Below are 24,691 nucleotides of genomic sequence, written 5' to 3'. Positions count from 1 at the left end.
TTTAACCTATCCTCGCTGTTAAAGTATCATTTAATCTACCCTGGCGGTTAAAGTACTATTGTGTTGTACTATAGTGCTATAGATATTGTTTATTAATAAATAAGGCACACACACTAACAACACTTCGTGGAAAGTCAACTTCCATACATGACAACCGTAAAAAAACCATACAAACACACACCCCTTCCCGTCAAAGCAGCCACCCCCCAACATCCTCTATTTGTTATTTTAATTTTCGAGTGTTTTTCTTGGCCGACTCGCAGTCACCCTTTTACCATCCCATTGCCATTCGCCTAAACAATAACGAGCCCATTATCCCCCGGGCTCAGGGGTGCAAGGCTGTTCCCTTCTTCCCGACAGCCTCATAACCGTTAAGCGGGTCGTTTTGCTTGCGGTTTCGGGAAACCGGGAGCACCTTTCGATGTTTCTTTTACGGTTGTCGGAGGATCGTACACCGGCGGGAAACGATCCCATTGCGAGGATGGAAAGTCGTGGGGATGGAGAGACAAATTCGCTTAAGGAGGAATTGATGGCGGTGTGGAGGATATCCGGGGTCTTAAGTAATTTTTGAACAATTTGGCAACGTGATTTTTGAGTTTTAGTTTATACTAAAACTCAAAATTTACGATAAACCATGATCAACCCGGTAAATCCTCATCAGATTGATATCTGATGATAGTTTACCGGTATATATTTAAGGAAGTGATTTTTGGACCTATTCTAAGAAAAAAAACTTCATATGAATACAGGGTGGTCAGAACTGTATTCCGGAAACTTAGGCAGCATATTCTGCAGATAAAAATAAGTAAAAAAGTTCGTATAAATGTATGTCCTAAAATGCTTAGTTTCGGAGGTACAGGGTGTAGAAGTTTCATTTTTATTTCGATTTTTTCCAAATAATTTCTGAAGTAACGTCAATATTTGAATGAAAATTGGTGTCTAGTAGTTTTTTGACATGAGAAATTTGATTTTGATGTCATTATGACTCCTACTTGTAGAGGGCGCCACCTACATATTTTTTAACTAGTTTGATCAGTAATAACTTTTTGTGTGTACCTCTATAAAACTAGAGAGTAAAAAAATATACATTTACGACGTTTTTTACATAAAATAGGTCTCTTGGTAAAAATCGATACGAATAATGGGTTTCAAGATGTTTGAAATCGAAATTATCAATACCTGTCATCATTGACATAAATTAAACATGTTGACTAAATAGTTATTAGACTGAAATCATAAATTTGAAATGTTTTTGTGCCAAAAGTTCAATAAAAACTGTTTTATTATCATTTTTTGGAAGAAATAATTATGTTATTATTATTATATCTACTCAACATGTTTATTTTTAGTCAATAATGACATGTATTGACTATTTCTGTTCTAAATATCTTCTATCTAGTTAGAACACATATATAGGTGGCGCCCCTACAAATAGGAGTCATGTTGACATCAAAATCAAATTTCCCATGTCAAAAAAACTCCTAGATACCAATTTTCATCCATATATTGGCGTTACGTCAGAAATTATTTGGAAAAAATCAAATTAAAAATGAAATTTGTACACCCTGTATCTCCGAAACTAATCATTTTAGGACATACGTTTATACGAACTTTTTTACTTATTTTTATCTGTAGAACATGCTGCCTAAGTTTCTGGAATACAGTTCGGACCACCCTGTATATGTCCTAAACATCTTAACTTTTCAGATACAGGGTAGGAAAATTTTCTAAATATTTTTTTTTAAAATATCTCTGATGTTTTATATTTCATAAACGCCTTCCGTGCATCAATAGGCTTAATTTTGATATACCAAAAAAATTGTTATATTCTTTAATTTCTTTCCAGCCGATGCTGAAATGATTTCCACAGAACAGTCACCGCATCAGATAATCACCCCGTTAAATATTAGTATGTCATTAAGGAACACCCTGTATACAGAAAAAATCTTCAATTTACTTCTGTTTATAAAAATCCTCTCAAGAATAACGCTGAAGAACGCGTAGTGTAGCCTTTTAGAGCGCCCCATATAAAGCTCTATTTGTTCTACCAACGTGAGGAAGCCTGTTTAGATGTTTGCCTAAAGCCCGCTACACCCTAAATTCCCAGTTTTAGAAGAATTATCGTTGTATATATATTTTTTTATTATATTTTATTTACATAGTTCTGGCCGAGTCGGCTTATCTGCCTCCTGATTAAGCTTATCTTTACAGTGATAAACAGAAAAACATATGTAAAACATCCACGAAGTTTATGTTTGCGCCCTACCGTGTCATTGGGGTACGATAAGTAGTACCGTGTGTACATATGCGTGTATAATTGAAGTTTGTTGTCGTAAGATGTCTAAAGAATTATTAGGTTATTTCCATAATTATTTATGTTAACTTTTTTCTTTGCCTTTAAATTGTCTGAGACACCAAAATAAAATATGCTTTTCAAATAGTCCTAGTTTTGGTAAAAACTTGAATTTTTGATGTAAGTTAAGTTACTTCGAAAGATCTTAAAACGAATTAATTGTGAAACATTTTTTTCAAGTCCTTACCGTTTCTCCAAAATTTCGGAAAAATTATTTTATTTATTTATTTCACCCCTTTTAGGATTCTCTCATTCTTCCGACTCAAAATTTACCACTGTTTGACTTTGACAAAGGGGTGAATCCCTCAAAGAAGACCCGGTGACGCATACAAGCCCTGACAATACCCCTATAGAAATAATTGTAAGCGGTACAAATTTAACACATACATACTTTCCTGTACGAAGAGGAAAGGAATGCCAGGCTAGAAATACTCATCGAAAACGTAAAAAACTGGATGCCGGTCACTCGGACTGGTGTAAATCTGACCTTTTGTAACCGTACAATGGCGCTGTCTGTTGTCTGATCGCGAGGGGGGTCTAGGTTTGGTTCTCTTTCATCGACACATGTGTTTAGCACCGAAATAATTCGGTTTTCGACGCGTGAATGGTTTTACTTAGACGATTCGATATTAAAAAAAAATATCAGAAAGAAAATATATAGCCTGAATGTATAGTAATGTAGAAAATAGTATATGTTTAACATATATTTTTATTAAAATTCGAGGAAAAACAAAATGTTGTTATTTTGGCAAAAGTTTGAAACACCCTGTGGAGTGTTTTAACAAAGTAACGCATTTAAAAATCATTTAGTCATCAAGGTCGATGGTTTCTTAATAGTCTGCTTTTTAGTTCAGCACAATAGCTTTATTTTTATTGGAGATATTCGTTTTTGAAGGAAACTGTAACAATTTACAGCAATTTTTGCATTAAAAGTATTACAATACTTTGTTTTTGGCTAGAACAACATTTTGTTTTACCTCGTATAATAGACAAATAGTCATGTTAATTTTTAACATTTCTAAAAGGAGCTAAAAACTCAATTAATTTAGCTACAAATTGCTTATAAAATCAATAAAATCGGTCCATTAGAACAAAATATTTTGGAACGTAAAACACATGAAATTTACTGATATCCATTACTGTCAGTGTTCGCTAAATATCTTAACGAATTAATGCCAAATTAATAACTAATAAAGGGACAAATGACGAATTAATAAAGAATAGTTTTTAAATTAAAGCTAGATTGCAGAAATTAAAAAAGAAAAGATTAAAAAAAAGAAAAGATTAAAAAAAAGAAATTAAAAAAGAGAAGCTAGAAATTAAAAAAATACCGCATTTTAGCTCATTAGTTTCACTACAACTTTTAGATTATCTTCCTCGATATTGTCACTTAAAGAAAAATAAAAAGGCAAACACAAAAATAATAACCAAATCGAAAATCTAAAACGGCGCCGAAGCAATTGTTATGTAAATGTCTACGTTCTACTTCAAATTTACATAGTTAATGGAGATTTATATACTTGCCGGTGTTGGTTATTAAAAATATGTATTAGAAGGAAGAATGGAACCAGAGAGTCAAATTAAACGCGGCATTACATAATAGAACACGTCAAAGTCGTTCCAAATCGACTGTGTCTGCGCTTATCGGGGTAGGAAATCTCAGGAGTGCCATTAAGAAACGACTATCTGGTGCGTTTATCTCGCTTTTAGGAAGTTATCAGTCGTGTTAGGACTTTTTATTTTGGTCTGGGACAGTCCCCGATGTGAAAAATTACGCTTGTCTAGTATTTCTAGAAGAATTTTGCTAAAAAATACCTGGATACGAGAAATAAATGTTTTTATATATGGTCTGTTAGGCATTTATGGAGAACCATAACACAAAAATCATAACAAAACATCGCAAAACACAAAATGCTTATACATAAACACAAATAAAGAATTATTCTTCAAATTAAAAAATAAATTAAGGTTAAATTTGCGCAAAAAAAATATTTTTGGCACACTAGTCGAGCAAGAGGCATATCTTCATCGCTTTCATCAGCATCACACTCAATAACATCTTCTTGCCAGTCTACTTCCTCAAAATCTTCAATAGTATCGGAATCAAAAATTGATCTATTGCCGTTTCCTATTTTCTTCAGCAAGTTTTCATTGAGGGATATATAGAGTACACGGCTCTATCATTAGTAAGCCTGTTTGAATGAATATGACTATAAATGTTAAAACTGCGTTCCGTGGCAGCCGAAGATGCTGGCATCATCAAAATTCGTGAGGCTACTTGTGATAATGAAGATGAAGAACACAGTCCTTTCCACCTGGAGACTGGGTTATCAAAACTACTTTTCCATATGAAGTTATTTCCAAATAACTTGCCACTTCTACAACGGTAACCTGCTATTTCATCTATTATTTCTTGCTCCTTTATATTGAGTTTATTTTTTTATATATTAAGTATGCATTCTATAGCAGAAAGAATTTGGGTTTCATCAAGTTCAGAACCTTGTGATTTTGGATTTAGTAATTCTGCAGAATAATGAATGGGTTTAATAGCAAATTTTTCTCTTTTGTCAACAAACTCCAACAATTCGGATTTTTCTTTGTCGTCAAGTGAGGACAATGCAAGATTATTCTGAATTACCCTTCTAATATCACAAAACGCTTTTACAGCCAAATGAATAGTGCTATAATCTCCTTCTACAATTTTTAACTATTTGCCAATAGGTTTAAAAATGTTAATATCTACGAGCTCGGGACTTCTCCGTAGAAATGCGAGGTTGCAAATAAGTTGCCGAATCCTCAAACTCGATATATTCACCATATTGTATGTTTGTAAAACTGTTCTATAGCAAGTTTAATGTTTATAGGGTTACAAAATATGAAAGATTTATTAATAAACATCGGGTTTGAATCGTTAATGACAAAATTTAAGTATTTTTAAGAATATTTCCAATATTTCCGAGACACGTTTGGAAATTTCCAATATTTCCATTTACAACACTAGCTCTGTCTAGATTATTTTCTTCGTGTGATAAGCCGTAGGGTACTAGTTACTTTAAACGGAACACACAGTATATAATTACATTTTTGGAAACTGCTTGTTTATCATAATTTTTCTATTGTACTATCCTATACCTATCTATAGTAGTTTTTTATTTAATTTTTTCTTGGCTTTAGGTCAGGTAAAAATGAGAAAAACGTTTTTTTTTAAATTAAAAATTTCATTGACGTTTCGACCTGGCAGGGTCTTTATCGAAATTTATTACTTGAACGTAGATTTCGGTCGTTTTGTTTTAGTTTTTATTTTAATTTTTATTGTTTACTTATTACACTTAGTGTTAGTGTTGTAATTTTTTTTTGTTTATTGTTTACTTATTACACTTAGTTAGTGTACATTATAGTGTACATTATAACTAGTTATTACACTTAGTTAGTGTAATTAAAACTTTTTTTTTCTCTTCCTGTGTATAAAATAAATAATACACACGAGATGAAAAGAAAAAAAGAAATATGGCAAAATTGCGAATGAAAATAACTGTGGTGGCGGTTTGAATTAAAAAGAAAAGAAGAAAAAAATGAAAGAAAAAATCAGAAAAACTGAAAAAAAGAAGAAAAAAGAAATGAAGAAGATATCAAACAAAAATTTAAATTTTTAAATATTTGTGTAACAGGATTCAGGAGCATATAATATACAGGGTTGTTCATCACATACGACACGGAGTATTGTAGCTAAACGATGAGATTTTTACAAATTGTAAGTTTGGGGTTCGTTGAAGGACTATTAGAGCTACAATTTAAAAATATTTTTACAAGATACAGAGTGTCCCAAATAAATAAAAAATACAACTTTGATATTTTTTTTAACTGAACACCTGTATATTATTACATTTTTAGTTTCTACGATTAAAATAAAGGTAAATTTGATTAAGGTTTATTATACTTAAACCTTACCGTTTTTGAAATATTTTCAATTTTGTGAAATTGCAGTAAAACTTTTAAAGCTTCATTTCTCCAAGGGTATCAATGTTTTTAATACTAAATATTTAATGAAGTTTATTTATTGATCAGTTATTGTGTTGCAATAATAAAAATAATACTACCTTATACAGAGTGTCTAAAAATTTATTTTAAATAATTATTAGCTTCAAACGGCAATAACTTCTTTAATTTAAACACCCTGTATATTTTAGGAGAATCAGATGCACAATTAAATTGTCTATCAAATTGTATTATACCATTTTTTACCTATCCCTTCAAGTTTTCGTAGAAAATGCATTTTCTTTTAATTTAGACCTCATTGATCAATATATCCATGGAATATTGACATTTTAGATTGTTTTTAAAGCAACAAATGTACAAAATGTACAGACTAGTAATATTATCGTTTTTAGCAAAACGATAATATTACTAGCCCATTTGTATGCAAAAAGAAAACTATTTAAATCTTTATAAAAGAGTATACCATTAATTAAATATAACACCATTATTTGCGCCCATATACTAATTAATTACATACTTAATTGTGTTCGTTATTAAATTATTATAAATAAATGTGGATTTGAGTCAGAAATCAATATAATAATAAGTTATCAAATTAAAGTCTCTGTAGTTATAAATAAGCATTTATTAAAAAATGAAATATCATTTTTAAGGTGTTACTTTTTATCACACTGTCTAATGCCCATACAAAATTCAGTTTTTTAGTATTTGGAGCAATTATTATTAATCAAAGCAAACAGTCAGTTAATGTTGTTTGAATACTGGAATCATATTAACTGATCCTCTTTAACAAATATTTAAACAGTTTTTTTTTATTTTTTATTGAAATAAACGAACTATATCGACAATATTAGTATCTGTACTCTTTAAAATTTGGTACATCTTTAAAAATAATCTAAAATGTCAATAGTCCATGGGTATATTGATAAATAAGTTCTAAATTACAAGAATATGCATTTTCTACGGAAACTTAAAGAGATAGGTAAAAAATGGTATAATATAATTTGATAGACAATTAAATTGTGCATCTGATTCTCGTAAAATATACAGGGTGTTCTATTTAAATTAAACAAGTTATTGCCGTTTGAAGCTAATAATTATTTAAAATAAATTTTTAGACACTCTGTATAAGGTAGTATTATTTTTATTATTGCAACACAATAACTGATCAGTAAACAAACTTCAGTAAATATTTAGTATTAAAAACTTTGATACCCTTGGAGAAATGAAGCCTTAAAATTTTTACTGCAATTTCACAAAATTGAAAATATTTCAAAAACGGTAAGGTTTAAGTATAATAAACCTTAATCAAATTTACCTTTATTTTAATCGTAGAAACTAAAAATGTAATAATATACAGGGTGTTCCATTTAAAAAAATACAACTTTGATATTTTTTACTTATTTGGGACACTCTGTATCTTGTAAAATTATTTTTAAATTGTACCTCTGATAGTCCTTCCTCGAACCCAAAACTTACAATTTGTAAAAATCTCATCGTTTAGCTACAATACTCCGTGTCGTATGTGGTGAACAACCCTGTATAAAAATATACTGGATATTTAGAGAAAAATGAAAACTAGGCTGAACAAATTTGCGCGTCATTTATTATTTTCCAACTCAGATATAACGGATTTCATATATTTAGCAGACAATATTTTATTCTGCACCAAGTGCGTGCCAAGAAATGTGACAGGGCTTGGACGTTTGGGACACCCGTACTAAAGCAGATTTTTTTTTATTTTTAAACCCGTCCCACAGCGAAAAAAATATTTATTAATACCGTACAATCTCCGAAATTCGGTAGTTATATTGGAATCTTTTGTTCTGCATTAATCTTTGTTGTTTTGGTACAACTAAAATATTATTGTCAAGATTAATTACTCAAATTGTATTAAGATATTTCTCCCATGTTAATGGAAGATTTTTTTTTCATTTCTAAATAATGTCACAGGGGAATATTGATGAACAAATTGCACTTACTTGTTTTGAAAAAACCGCTATGTCTTCGTTAAAGGATTCCGACGAACATACGTCTCCTCCCGCCACTCCTGGCTCCCTGGGTGTACATGTGGCTAGTTCGCATTTTTCGAAAATTAGGGCTAGCAAAGGGAACAGCGGATGTCTGAAAAAAGAGAGTAAATTAATAAATCAATCAATTTTATAAAGGAAAAAAGAAATCTTTAGATAAAATACACCAGAGGCTTTCAATTTAAACAAAAATGCATTTGGTTTGGTTTGGTCATTTTTCTCAGGACGCGACGCCCTCTAAATTTTTAGTTTATTATCTAAAAAAAATAACAGACCATTGTAAACCCTTAATATTCACATTAAACCTTGCCCCAAAGACGATTCGTTTCCAAATTAAATCACATGGCAATTTACCACTTTTTGCAAATATTTTTTTTTCTCTCGATCTAGTTCTCTCGCAACCATGATAATTACATATTCTAGTACAGAATTGAACGCTCTACAAAAAAGGTATCTTACAATTTTTCGATAGACCTACTCCTTCAAAAGTTATTCACGGCTAAAATTAACCACTCGGCAAATTCCTAAATTTTTCAACTTTTTTGAAAAAATTATGACTATTTTCGAAAAATTTAATCTATTGTTTGAAAAAAAGCAATTTTCATGATACCATGATAATCAATTTTATGGAAAATTATTGGAAACTTATTTAAAAAATTGGAAATTATGGAAAACAATTGAATTCATGACAGGTTGTTAATTCTAATACTTATTATTTTTGAGCTTGTATTCTTTTGCCCAGTACTTAATTAATTAATTTTAAGTAAGTTCGGTAAATTTCTGTTATTTTCCTAACATTTTTTTTTCTATTAAAATTACGATTTTAATTTATTTTTAAAAACATTCTTGCCAACATACAAAAAAAAATATCAAAAATATAAAAATCTAACTTTTAAAAACCTAACCATAAGAATGTTTATTAAAATAAATCAGCTATACGTAAATGGTTTAAACTTCATTAGACTTGAAGATTTCTTAATTCCCAACCATCAGAATTGTATGTTTTTACAGTAATAGATTAAATGTTTCAAAAATAATCATAATTTTGTCAAAAAAGTTTAAAACTTTAGGAATTTACCGAGTGGTTAACTTTAACCGTGAATAACTTCTGAAGGAGTAGGTTTATCGAAAAATTATAAGAGACGTTTTTTGTAGAGCGTTCAATTCTGTACTAGAATATGTAATTGTCATGGCTGTGAGAGAACAAGATCGAGAGAAAAAAAATAAATATTTTTTTTCTCTCGATCAAAAAAAAATAAATATTTTTTTTCTTTTTTTTTTGGCAAATGCCAAAAGTGGCAAATTCCCATCTAATTAAAATGTGTTAAAGGTTTTTTTTTAATGTGAATATTAAGGGTTTACAATGGTCTGTTATTTTTTTTTAGACAATAAACTAAAAATTTAGACTTAAAATAAAATGACTTAAGTCAAAGACTTAAGACTTAAATCAATTATTGAACTTTATGTTGAATTTGACTGAAGTCATTTTAAAACTGACTTGTGACTACTCTAGAAATGATGATGTATATAATGAGGATGACATGGTATGTTGTTTTCGAAAATATATTGAAATATCAACAAACCGATAATTATACTGACCTACTGGATAGATATATCTGCGGTGACAAATTCGGTCTGACTTTTATGATTAATCGCCGTACGAGGTCAGTTTTGTTTTGTTTCGTTCATGTCGCAAGCTGAACGAATCAAACATTTTATTGTACCGTTTTTATCACAGCAATAAAATGCTAAAATGTGATATTTATGCCGTATAAATACGGCTTTGTTTTAATGATATCTTTATTAACCCTATAATTAAGCAGATTGGAGAAAAAGAATGACATTTTTTTCAGTTTTTTTTATAATTTGACCTAAGTCTTTTTTCTGAAAATTTTCACCAAAAAATCGTATATTGTTTTATTAGGAGTAAAAATGAAACTTTTTGTGTCGAGGCTGTACGTTTGACATTACAATCCAGGCACAAAAAGTCATTTTTAATATATAATAATAATAATAATAAATAAAGCTTTATTGTACAAAAAGCCAAAATAGCTTCATCGACAAAGCATTTAAAAAACAAACAAAAACACAAAAAATATACAAATAATAAAAAAATATCATACAATTTAAAAAAAAATATGTCATTAAAATATAATAAAAAAATAGCATACAATTCCAAAAAAAATATGTCATTAAAATCACAAATAGAACATACATATACATACATTGCAGAACACAAAAAAACGTATCAATAAAAATTTTACAATTTTAAAATTGTAAATGGTTACTTTGTAAACTTGTAAATAGTTACACTTAATAGTTATTATGAAATATTAAATACTAGACCTTTAACCAGTATGTGAGATGATCAAAATTTTAAAATTCGCAATTATTCAAGATTAAACATCAACAAAAAAGTCGTTTACCGCATATAGGGCTCTCTCCATCAGTAAGTATGATTTCAGAGCTTTGCGAAATGCGGGAAAGAATGAAAGCGACTTGATCAAAGGCAGATGATTGTACATTTTTTTGGCATTGTACAGTATTGAGCCTTTAACTAGCTCTGAGCTCGGGATTGGCAGATATAGATCGTGCTCCGCATTCCTAAGTGGATAGTTGTGAGGTGGCCTTTCGGGAATAGCAGATATGTGCTTGCGGATTAAGAAAACGGATTCAAAAATGAATAAAGAAGGAAGAGTCAGTATTTTGAAATTTTTAAAAAAGTTCTGGCAGTGAGTTCTACTGTTCAGTCCCAATAAATATCGAACTGCTCTCGAAAATACGATCAAAGTTTGTCGCTAAGTATAGTGTTGTAGTTTTTTTTATCTGTTTTTTTAATGTTATATTATTAAATTTTTCTTCAATTTTAGTACGCCACTGGAGAAATATAACATCTATTAATGAACTGATTTCGTTTAGAGACGTTCTGTTAATTGTTTCGACAGCTTTTAGGATCACTGTCAGAATTATTTTGGGACATTCGTATCCACCGAGTGATAAAACTTACGATAATACAGAACACCATATTCTTTATTCTTATTTTGTTTTATATAAATAAATGAATACTAATTGTGATATGTACAGATTGATAAAAACAATAATTTGTCTTAATTTGTTTATGATATCATGATTCGGGTCTTTATTTAAAATTTTCCTTTAAAAATATTAGCTTAATATAGTTTTTTTCTTGAATTATGAAATTTTATAAAATTAGTGTTTGATTCAATAATAATTTAAAAGCACGCAATTTTTTACCTAGAAAACTCATACGATGAAAAAAAAAGCGGCGTCATAGACGGCTGGGGAACGACAATCGGTGATAATTTTGACGAGGTCAAGCCCTAGACGTCATTTACTTCGTCCGTACTCTTCTTTATTTTTTAATGGTGCCTTAAGAAGTTCGTAATTTATTTTTATAGTCTATATTTTCCCTATTGGGAGTGAGTAAGTTGACTCATTCTACGGTCAATTCTAGGTCAATTTTCTTTAAAATCAGTGCGCTGTCGTTCTCCAAAGAGCAAAAATAACGGTTTTTACGTATGTATTGTACGTGTTTATCTGGCATATGTATCTGATACATGCTGTTTGCCCCGCCTCAAAGTCTAATAATTAAAACGCTTCAAAAATAACGCTGACGTAATTTTTAATACGTTCTCATTGAATAGAATAAGAATTATGGCGTGAATCGCGGTTGCTCTTTTTCGCGAGAGCGTAAAAACGCGTAATGTAAAACAGTGGCGCACCTCAGGACAAAGAAAGGGAAATAAGTCTAATAAATAGATATATTTTTACTTTCGTAGGCATACAACTATAAAAGACTATTTATTAAATATAGTATGGTACCTTCTTGGATCCGTTGGATACAGGGTGTCCCAGAAATAAATGCAAATATTTTAACTGGTAGTATATTTCGACCCCAGAAACACGCCTATGAGGTTTTTTTTGCGAAAAAAAATTGTTGAAAATTTTATATTTTTCATGACATTTTCCGGGAAATACTAAAACACTTTTTAGTGCCACTTGTTTATTCACCTACGGTGCATCTAAACCTTGCAGTGTTGCCACCTCCTATATTATGCATATTCAACATTATTTGTATTCACATTTGTATTCACCGTAATTTTAAATTTGCACAATTACACAAAAAATTACGAGTATTAATTCAAATCGTATCTATTACTAACAATTCTATTACACAGTCTATTACTAACAATTCTAGAAACAAACCACTTTTTTACGCATCCCACATTTTTATATCTATTTTTAACTACATATACTTAAAAATAACTCTTAACATTTACATGTTTCAATAAAAAAAAGCATTCTTTTAAATATTTCGTTTGTACTTACAAACTGGGTAAAATTATTCTTATGAGTTTTACGAAATTCATGATTATACCGCAATATAACTTTATTTAGAACTAAATTTAGTACAATAATTCACCATATTATTCATACTGAGATCACATAAAAGAAGTACCAACATTTTTTAGGAATTTGCTATTCGGAACATCGAAAAAGTCAGACAAATAAACCGTATACAAACGACACACAACAACTCATTCCGGGGATTTCAGATTTAACTAATTATAGCATATACTTCTTTTGACTATGTGGCAACACAGTGTGTCTAACAAGCTGAAAAATCCTTAATAGCCGGTTATGGTCAGCGGTTCTCAAAATGTTGCCATTATTTTTTTAAATTTTCAAACCTAATAACTCGGCTATTTTCAATTTATTTTAAAAATGGTAAAGAAAAAAGATGTTTCTTTTGACCAGATCTAACTGCCTCTTAAAATATCTGTGCTTATTTCTGGGACACCCTGTATATATATGACTATATTTTTGTCTTGATATTATTTATTGATACAATAACTAATAATAATACTTTCTTCGTAATTACTTTAATTAATTATTATGTATTATATTAAAGAATATCTATTTATGTCTATCATTGAAAATTGTTTAAAACTATAGACTAGTAGTAATTTAAGTGCACAACAAATGATAAATTGAAATCATAACAAACTTCATTATTTTATATCCTATATTATTTAACTTGCTTCGATGATATTATGAATTATTATGTTTTATCTTTTAAAATACAACGCGGAACGCTTTACTATTATTTGACTACGTCACTGGCGTGTAACCGCTGCCATATGAATTAATCAAATCCGAACTGCTCCGTCTATTTCTGGTTTTCGTTATGATTATAATTATTACTAAATAGCAGCACAACAATATCTCTATAAAAATGTTATAAAATAAACTCTACAAACAAAATACAACTTATGTTACTTTATTTTAAATTTTTAATAGATTTCTTAGACTACAGCCAGGATATATATAACAGGAGGATACCTAACAGTGACAGTCGTGTCTGTCATTTTAATTCACAGGCAGATTGTACCGTATGATCGACTATAGGGCTTGACCTCGACAAAATTATCATCGATTATCTTTCCCCAGCCGTCTTTGACAACGTTTTTTTTTTATCGTATGGTACACTGAAGTAAAAACGTGTCTATGTACGCGATATAGTCTAATGTTCCTTAAAACAAACCGGCGCGCGGTGGGTCACGAGAATCCAGATAGCCCCGGCCAGCGCGCACTTGTTTCTCATTTCCATTGTTCGTTTGTTTTGGCAGATGGCGCTCTTATCGCTAGTACCATCTCGAAAAGGTCGCCACAGGTCGCGGATCATCGCTTATTCGACGGCCTTTTCTTTATACCGACGACATACTGCTTGTTGATTTTCCGCGTATCGCATGTGCCGTTCGTATTGGTAGACGTATTCAAGTAAACAAACCAGAATGAGAGATAACACCGACTTAATCACGTATTGAAGTAATTACTATCATATGGTTAGGATTTATTGTTTTTTTACCGTCAATACTAAATACAATGCAGCCTCAAAAGGAAAATTCCTAAACTCGATTTCCAGCTTGTTCTATTGGTATAATCCTCTGTTGACAGGTTTCTTTCACTTCGGTCTTTCCTGTTTTCTTCTGTCCTTTGGTTGCCAATTGATTATTTTCCTAGACTATCTTGTATTCTTCATTCGCTCTACATGTCCATACCAGATCAGCTGCTTTCTCTCTATATCCTGTGTTATTGTGCCATCTATATCCATTTGTTTTTTATGGTATTATTTCTTATTCGTTGTTGTCTGGAAATTCCCATTGATCTTCGAATGGAATCCATTTCTATACAGCCTCTATCCCCTTCTGCTCCATATAGGAGGCTGCTTTATCATGGCCTCATATATATTGAATTTTCTTCGCTTTGTTATTGATTTGCTCCATAAGATTCCATTTAGATATCCGATTATTTTTCTCGCGTTGATAATCATTCTCTTTATTTCTCTGCCATCAGTTCCGGTGTTATTAAATGTAATTCCTAAAGTATTCATACTCTTGATACTGAATAATTTCTTGACCGTTGTCCAAGTTCAAATTTCCTTCTTGTGCATCTATACAATCTCCGTATTCTTCAAGTTTTCTTAGCATACTACTGATATTGCATATCATCTTTGTTATTGGCGACTATTATTTGATCATCTGCTAATTGAGGTGTGAACAAACACTCATTGTCAATCTCTAAGCCCATACCACGGATCTTTCTTTTCCAATTTTTTAAAGCGACTGCAACGGATATTTTAAAGAGAGTAGGGGAGATGCAACAGTCTTGACGTAGGCCTTTGTTGGTTATAAGCGTTTCTGTAAGCTCTTTTCCTACGTTTATTTTTGATTTTGCGTCCTTGTATAGTTCCTTAAGAGCTGTTATATATGTATGGTTAATGGTAGATTGTTCCAGTACTCTTCATAGTCTGGATATTGGGACAGTGTCGTATGCTTTCCGTAAATCAACAAATGTTATATCTGTGTCCAAGCATCCTTAAGAGCGATCAATCAATTAATACAACCATCAATTAGAAGTTGGTCAAAGAGTGTCTAAAGAACCCGAACAAAAATAATATTTACAGCTAATTTTCTATAAAAATAAAAACTACTTTAATTGAGGATAAATAAATTTATGAAATTAGCCTTAATTACACGAAGAAAAAATAAACATAAACATATAATATTATAAACAAATTTCAAATTAGGTCTGAACTTTAATATGTAGCTAATTAAACACAACTCGATTTTTTTATTAAATAATTATTATTATTAAACACTTCGAGCTCGATTGTATTATCGATACGACATTGTAGTAAGATTAATTATAAAACGTTTAAATTGCAATAATAATTATTGAAATTATTTACTTTTTTTCTAATTGTGTATAATGACTGCAAAATATTTCGAAATAATATTAATAACATGTTTATATAGATTTAACTGACGATAAAGGTTTATGCCACTGAAAAATGTGCCTTGGTTCGTCGATTCTCAAGCCAGTGACTTTTAGTACATACAGGGTGAGTCTTATTTGTTGCCACTTGAGGTAACTCCAAAGAAACAAAATCCGAACTAAAAAGGATGAAAATTCTTTAGCAAGAGTTTGAGTTATAGCAACAGTTATTATTTACATCAACAAAACTCAACTTCTTAATTACTTTAGTACTTAAGGGACATGAAGGGCCATTACTACCACTTTCCCATACAAGATATTCTAATAAAAAAATCAGAAACATTCACTGATACTATGTTCAATGGTGATATAGGTATATTCTTCAGAATGTAAAACCTTCAAAGAAAAAACAGGCTATTGGCTACAAAATACGTGATCGCTCTGTACACTCCAAGTTGGTGTAAAAAAACTCTGAGTTCTAAACCACAATAAAAAACTGCATATTATTTATTTAATGCAGGAGAAAAATTTAAAGAAATTGTAATCTATATAAAATTCCACATAAATTAAACGAATAGATATAAATAAGTATACAAAATGTTATCGAGGCTCTCAAATCAATTTCGAAAAATGCCCATATTTTTTTAATAATAGTAATGATGATTACTGTAATGAAGGCCATCATAAAATTTTAATCTACGCGCTTAATATTCGTATTGGTTCGATTTTATTGGCCAGTAAAATTAACGTCACCAATGGACTGACTGTGTTTCTCAGCCGGTTCTTGCTGACTAGGTTTACATCAGTTTTTCAAAATTTATCTTCTAAAAATATCTTTTAATATTATAATTTGAATAAGTTTGTTATTTAAGTAAGTACACTGTATACAGGGTTGTTCACCACATACGACACGGAGTATTGTAGCTAAACGATTAGATTTTTACAAATTGTAAGTTTTGGGTTCGTTGAAAGACTATTAGAGCTACAATTTAAAAATATTTTTACAAGATACAGAGTGTCCTAAATAAATAAAAAATATCAAAGTTGTATTTTTTTAAATGGAACACCCTGTATATTATTACATTTTTAGTTTCTACGATTAAAATAAAGGTAATTTTGATTAAGGTTTATCACACTTAAACCTTACCGTTTTTGAAATATTTTGGTTTTTGTCAAAATACAGTAATAATTTTAATGCTTCATTTCTCTAAGCGTATTTACGTTTTAAAACCAAATATTGTACTCAAGTATTTATATTTACTGAATTGTGTCTTGCAATAATAAAAATTATGCTACCTTATACAGAGTGTCTAAAAATGTATTTTAAATAATTACTAGCTTTAAATTAATCAAATCTGTTCTTGTCTGACTTGATTCTTGTCTGACTTGATCTGAACTTCAATCTAAAATGTCAATATTCCATAGGTATATTGATAAATGAGGTCTAAATTATAAGAAAATGCATTTTCTTCGAAAACTTGAAGGGATAGGTAAGAAATGGTATAATACAATTTGATAGACAATTAAATTGTGCATCTGATTCTCCTAAAATATACAGGGCGTTCTATTTAAATTAAACAAGTTATTGCCGTTTAAAGCTGGAAATTATTTAAAATAAATTTTTAGACACTCTGTATGAGGTAGTATTATTTTTATTATTGCAACGTAATAACTGATCAATAAATAAACTTCAATAAATATTTAGTATTAAAAACTTTGATACTCTTGGAGAAATGAAGCCTTAAAATTTTTGTTGCAATTTCACAAAATTGAAAATATTTCAAAAACGGTAAGGTTTAAGTATAATAAACCTTAATCAAATTTACCATTATTTTAATCGTAGAAACTAAAAATGTAATAATATACAGGGTGTTCCATTTAAAAAAATACAACTTTGATAATTTTTATTTATTTGGGACACTCTGTATCTGGTAAAAATATTTTTAAATTGTAGCTCTAACAGTCCTTCAACGAACCCAAAACTTACAATTTGTAAAAATCTAATCGTTTAGCTACAATACTCCGAGTCGTATGTGGTGAACAACCCTGTATATTAGCATTAAGTCGAGGATGCTTTTTGGGGATTTTTTTTCTGTTGCATCCCAGTCTTTTGTAAATAAATAAATAAATAAATAAATAAATTACAATGAAAATAAAAATATCTAAATATGTTGAAGGAGTTACACCATAATTGAAATGGTTGAATAAGCTGAAAATGACGATGATGATGATCGGATATGTAGGAAGTAGCACTCACCGTCACGGGGTTTGTAAAGAGACAAACAAGTTTTTTAAAGACATTCAACAACAGGAAGTTTAAAATTTTCTGAAAAAGCTTCAAGAAAAAAAGATGTCTTCGTGTTTCTTCGATGTAAACCAATCCAAACCCTGGACAAATTCATATTAAACATGCAGATCTATTACGAATCGGCATAGTTTACTATTCACATACCTCTATCTACTATACGGTCTAGCGTTTATGGCTTTTTTATTAGCTAGCAATGAATTAAACATAAAAACCGCCGGTTTTTGATCGTGCCGTAAATATTTTGACTGGCTAAGATTCGTCTCTTTGATGTCTGGGCTGGTCTCTGTTAAGATCGGCGCGGTTTTTGGTCGCGATCGTTAAAAATAGTCGTAAAAGAACCCTTCTTTACCGTTAGAAGTGTAAATTGTATCTGTTTAAACGGGCTACTAAAATTACCACAAGCCACGCGTTCGGGGTATTCTCTTTTCGTATGTTTTCTTTGACACTTTGTCTGTTATTTTTCTCGGGCGGTTAAAACGAACAAAATTAAAATCAAAACTATACAGGGTGAGTTTTCTACGATGTTCTCTATGGGTATCTCGGAAACTACTGGAGATAGAGAGTCGGTTAAATGGGGAAAGAATTAGTTTTAGTTTTCCGGAGTAAGCTCATTAATGGTCAGATGCTTTCCTAAGTATAGCCTGCGGGCTAGCCCTCTGTTGTTTCTCTGAATGTTCCTATAAACTCTATTATTATTATTGTAGATTGAAATGTGATTTTGTAATAAAAAAATAAAAAAAATAAGTTGAAATGCATACGAAAATGTTCCCTTTTATCTATCTTTCGTCTCGATATAGAGTAAATAAGCGTTGAAAGCTGTTGGTTTCCGTTTCTTATTCAAATATTTGACCGAATTTGGACCGGCCGGCACCGTTTACATAAAGGTGCTAAATAATTATTTCGAATACACACACATTTTCACCTCGCCGGTGTCCCTAGACCATGCACTAACTAGACACCCTTGTATATTGTATGGGAAGTGTGAAGTTAATCACCGCGACCGAATTTGTTTTAATAGACAAATTTACTCAAGTTGCTTCGCCATTGTCTGTCTTGAAGTGACACCTAGATGATCACTCTATTTAGATAAATAAATATTGTTATTTAAATAAACAAACCTGTAGTATTTCCAGGAATCATCGTGGAACATGGTGGGATCCCTTTGGTATGTTAGAAGATGGCAGTTATGCAGATGACATCTGTCTCCTTTCTCATAGTTACGCGGATATGGCATCAACATTACTTGACATGGCAAAGGAAACTCGGATTGCAGGTCTTAAGATCTTCTTCTTCTTCTTCCTACTTCATACTAGGCGAATCGCCTGTTTGGTTTCGTCGTCTCTACCGGTCAGACTGATAAGTTGTCGCTCCATCGTTTTCGTGGACGTCCTAAGCTCCTGCGACCTAGCGGTGATTTGTCGCGTGCAACTCTCACTATCCTTCTGTTGTCCATTCTGCTGATATGGTCGTTCCATTCTTTCTTTCTGCTGAGTACCCACTCATTTACATTTTCCACCTTGCACGCTCTTCTTATGCTTTCATTTCTCTCCCTGTCCAGAAGCGTCTTTCCAGCTATTCTGCGTAGTACTCTCATTTCGGTTGTTTCTAGTAGTTGTTTAGTTTTCGCTGTATCAGGTCGAGTTTCTGCAGTGTATGTCATTATTGGTCGTACCGTTGCCTTGTAAATTCTCGCTTTAGTCTCCACCTCAATGTTTTTATTTCGCCATATTGTATCATTCAGGCATCCTGCTATTCTGGTTGCCTTCGTTGTCCGTTCTCACGCCTCCGCTTCTACATCACCATATCCTGAGATTTCTATGCCTAGATACTTGAACTTCATCTCTTGCTGAATAACATTGCCCTCGACTTCCAGTTTGCATCTTCGTGGTACTTTTGATGTCGTCATGCATTTAGTTTTCTGGGTCGATATTATCATATTAAGTGATTTGGCAGTGCAATTAAATCGATGTAATAAGCGCTGTAGATCGTTCTCATATTCAGCTACCAATACGGCGTCGTCGGCATAGCATAGAATAGTAATTTCCTGGTCGCCCATACTGTATCCCTTCAGTAAACGTACATTTCCTATTATTTCGTCCATAATGATGTTGAAAAAAGAAGAGGGCACAGGAGTCACCTTGTCGGATACCACAGCCTACATTTATTGGTTCGGTCAGGACCCCGTTAATTTTAGCTTGAATTTGGTTCGCTTCATATATGTTTTGCATGGTTTTAACGAGGTTGTGTGGGATTTGCCTATTGTAAAGAAGGTGTACAACGTCTCGACGACGCACACGGTCGAACGCTTTTCTAAATTAACCGACACTCAATAAAAAATCAATATTAAAAAACTAAATCGATGAGAGCTTGTACCAACAACGTCGCTCATCGGAACAACACCTATAGAGGAAATAAATAATTTTACTTACTTAGGTAGCATAATCTCAACCAACGCAAAGGACGCAGAGAGCAAGATATCATAAATAGAGTAAACAAGGCCAGAATAACATTTGGAATGCTCAACAATATTTGGAGATCTAGACGGTACTTCAATTTACTAAACTTAAGATTTTCCTTTTAAGAGACCTGGAAAATTACATCGCCATTAAGTTTTCACAAATCGCTGTCTGCGAAAAATTGTAGGAATATTCTGGCCAAATACTATAAAAATAAGGATTTATGGAGCTTGACCAACCAGAAAGCAGGTGTATAATGAGATCAAACTTAGGAAATGGAGGTGGATTGGTCACACTTTAAAGCCAAGTGGCAACAACATCGCTGGAAGAGCTATTGAGTGGAATCCGCAAGGCAGTAGTCATGTAAACAAGGAGTGCGGTAATGAAAATGCGTGAGTTAAACGCTATGAAATAAACCAAAATGTGAGTTAAGAGTTTCTTAACTCACTGACTTAGATAAACAAATCTATCGTAGCGGCTGGGGATCAAACTTGATACTCTGACATAGTAAGTACCACACCTTGCTGGCACTTAAGAGTTTTCAAACCGTGATTTATATTGACCTCAGGACTGAGTGTGACAGAAACGGGTGTCTGTGTGGTTTATGGTCGAAGGTGGTACCGGACCAGTTCCGCAGCGCAGCCCTATAAAACGAAAAGCAAGCGGCAGCTGCTGCTTAAGTGATGACCAGCGTCAGTAAGAGAGAAAAAAAATAAAAGAAATATAAACGGTTTAACTTTATGTGTATAAAAGGCTGAACGTCACGTGCTGTGGGCGCCGAACGATTTTTTGGACACTATTTGTTTATGCTTTAACATGTTGGTTTAATGGAAATTCAAAACAAAAGTTGTTAAACTTGGAAAATAATATGTTCGTTACATTGATACTTATATTGAAAAATGATATAAAAAAGTGTGTGCATTATGTGTGTAAATGTGAAGTGAAACTTCTTACTAATAACTATTAAATTGAAGAATTTGAAGAAGATGTTTGAAAAAGTAACATACTAAGGGCTGGCAAAGGTTAGTCTTGGGTCGAGATTTCCGTATGTAAGAAGAGTACAATGCGTTTATAATGTACTGAACAGAGAGAGGAGAGTGAACACGTTGCCAAACGTATGAAATAAACCGAGAAACTGTGCACATCGCTAAGAGACGTGGAAGGGGATAAAGGAGATTTGTCGCAGTTGACCGGTCGACCCAATCAATACCTCTGTCAGTACTTAAAGTTCTAGGAAAAGGGTACGTCATGCGTTCAGCTTCACGATTTAATTACGTCTCGGGATACTTAATTTGTAAATTTATTAACGAGTCGTTGTAATTTTCCCTAATGCTTGAATTTTTTTTAAGTGCAAGCTAGAAACACTTGCATTTTTGGCAAAGATAAGTGGAATTGAGTGGGTGTTCGATAATGGTCGGCGCTATTAGAACTCTGAATTCCAAAATCGATATCTCGAAATCTATTAGAAATAATAGATTGTAGTTTTTTCAAGAGCTTTGTTAATATTTCTGCTGTATTTTCTTTGTAGACAGTATGTGAAAATCTTTATCAATAAAAAAATTACACGATTGCTGAAAATTGCTATGCTCTAAAAGTAAATGGATGGATTGTTTACAATTTTTGAATGGAAAAAACAACCTTATCGAATTTTTCTTATGTAAACATATTGTAAAATATCCGATCTCGAAAAAAAAAATAAAAAGTTTCAATATCTAAAGTGGTTCTTGAGTTATGGCCTATTATGTGTTAAAAAGTTGAGTTTTTAATTTATCGCGATTACTGACGTTTTCTCGTTATAAACAGGGAAAAGCGTACCGGCAACGCCGCAACAGCACACCCGTCGCGCGTCGCATTTCTCTCACTCCGACTTAATAAGATCCCTATGCGATTTACTTCCACACATGTAAATGCCGACCCAAAAGTAACAGTTGCCAGCACGGTATAACGTTACTAAAATGCATTAGGGTGAAAATCACTTTACTTTAAACGATACTTTAAATAACTAAGTAACTAAATAACATTTCTAAGCCTGATTGAATATAAAACAGTAAAGGTCAGTAAAATACCAGTTACAAAGATACAAGAAAAGAACAAAAAAAATCTACGAGTTTCTTTATTTACGTAACCCAAGAAAAAATTTACATTAATAATTTAACATTAGCATAATCTACGTCAATTTTATCGGCTCTTAATACAATAAACAAAACATTAACCTGTGCTGTAATTTCTATTTGAATACGTTCAACGTTTTTCAAATTGTCTAAATAAAATTCGGAATTCTGTTCGAGTCCAGCAAGCAGACAATTTTTTTCTCGATTAATTGCTTCATGAATATTCATACAAGTTCTCGATATATGGCTTATATATCATTTCTATCAAGCGATATAAAATATGCGGATCTACTATGTGGCACTTTATGGAGAATAGCGGTTTTTATAAAACATTTATAGGAATTTATATGTATTTTTTCTCTCGTTTTTGGTTCACAGCGAGACGGATTTAAATTTTAAACGGATTTGGTGCGAATAAAATCTATCTTAATTTAGGATGTCTAGAATGATGGACATTTTTAGAGGACAGTAGAAATATTAATATTGTAGTAGAAGTTCGGTCTTTTATTTTATTTTAGTTTAATTTTTGAAGAGAATGGTTCATTGGTATAATTAAAATCGTTCTACCTAGACCATAGACAAACTAACAAAAGCAAGACTTTGATTGACAAAGGATTGAGGAAGTCGAATTATTGTTTTTGCGCTGGCCAGTTGAGTCAGAAATCATCGCGCAGTCGCACTCGTCAAACCTAACCTAAATAAAACGAAAAACGTTTTTGCCTTGAACCATCGTTGAACGAACTGTTGAATTCCTGATTTTGCGTTTTGTTTGGTTATTACTATTATTTTATTAGCGTACAAAACGAAAACAAATAATTTAATACATTTTACATTTATGAAGAACATAATAATTACTGTGATTATACATATTATTGTGATTACATCGCTAACGTAGACAAAACGAAGGTCCTACAAATTCACTGTAAGTTATAAGAATCTTTATCTTTTTAATCTTTTTATGATTTGAATTTTCGTGCTTTATATTTTATAATAGACTCGAAATGTTAATATTTTTGCAAATTCTTGTGAAAATGTGAAGTTTATGTTTTGTTTTATATTTGAAAAGTTGTATATTTTTAAGATGTTTCTTGTTGTTCCTATTATTAATATTATAATATACATAATTATTTTTTGTACCTTTTGAAGAATAATGCTTTTATTTCGTTTACCATAACTGTTGTTTTTTTTTCATCTTTTTGTTATTTTAATAAGAGGAATACGTTTTCGTTTATTTAACTTTTGTTTTTATATCTGTTATGTCCAGAAATTATTGTTTATTTTACCGATGGAAATAAATTTATTTGATTTTAATAAACGCTTTTTAATTAAACATCCTTGTCTAAAAGGCTACTACAAAATACACAATCCATAAGTAAACAGTCCTCGTCTAAAAGGCCAGTTGACGCAAGCGCGGTAATAAACTCTTATCAAACTTGTTACCGTTTTGCAGTACAGCGTTGACGCGTCTTGCTTTTGTTAGATTGTCTATGACCTAGACCTGACATAGTTTGGAGACATATTATAATCTTAAGACTTAGGATATGATCATCATCTTCATTATATCTCCAGCTTATTCAACCTATGATGACGTACGTAGTCATCAGAGTATATCATCATAACCTTCATTAGACCCATTATTGTCTGTTGTACAACCATATATGTAATACTGTATATTACTGACTTTTAGCACAGCACACCTTTTAGCACAGCTATTTGAATCTTTCGCAAATCAAAGCATTAGAAACAAACCATTTACCACACTCTTTTAACGAAACAAACAAACAAGGAACGAAACAAACAAACAAGGAACCTCACAAACCTTTAAAAACTTTCCCACGATTAGGTCCATTAAGCCTCAGTTGCATATCGTCTCGACCGACACAAGAATCACATCAAAGAATTCGGTACAGGACCGGCTTAAACACACACAGGCACTTGATTTCGTTAGAATAAAACCCTAGATCATTTATACCTCGTAGATACCTCTACGCCAAAAGATTTTTATAATAAAATATATTATCTTTGTTGATTGTAGATTGTATCTATTGTGTCCCTCCTTCCTTGAGTTATAACTCATTATACAGTCTCAAGGGTTTGGCAAAAGCCAGTATTTGAGACGGTTTTACAGAGGTTAGTTC

The 24,691-nt window shown here is 31.5% G+C and overlaps 1 protein-coding gene across 3 annotated transcripts in view; it reads right to left on the bottom strand.

The window, feature by feature from the left end:
* LOC115885312 (homeobox protein homothorax) overlaps window positions 1-24,691 on the bottom strand; it is a 394,897-nt gene that overhangs the window by 326,913 nt on the left and 43,293 nt on the right. For all 3 annotated transcript variants that reach the window (XM_030904184.1, XM_030904187.1, XM_030904186.1), the window contains one exon: window positions 8,332-8,473. In XM_030904184.1, the coding sequence (XP_030760044.1) occupies window positions 8,332-8,473 (142 nt within the window). The remainder of the gene's footprint in view (window positions 1-8,331; window positions 8,474-24,691) is intronic.

Source organism: Sitophilus oryzae, unplaced genomic scaffold (assembly GCF_002938485.1).
Source record: "Sitophilus oryzae breed Bouriz unplaced genomic scaffold, Soryzae_2.0 scaffold_381_pilon_pilon, whole genome shotgun sequence".
Taxonomy (NCBI): Eukaryota; Metazoa; Arthropoda; class Insecta; order Coleoptera; family Curculionidae; genus Sitophilus; species Sitophilus oryzae.
This window is presented reverse-complemented; position numbering and strand designations above follow the sequence as displayed.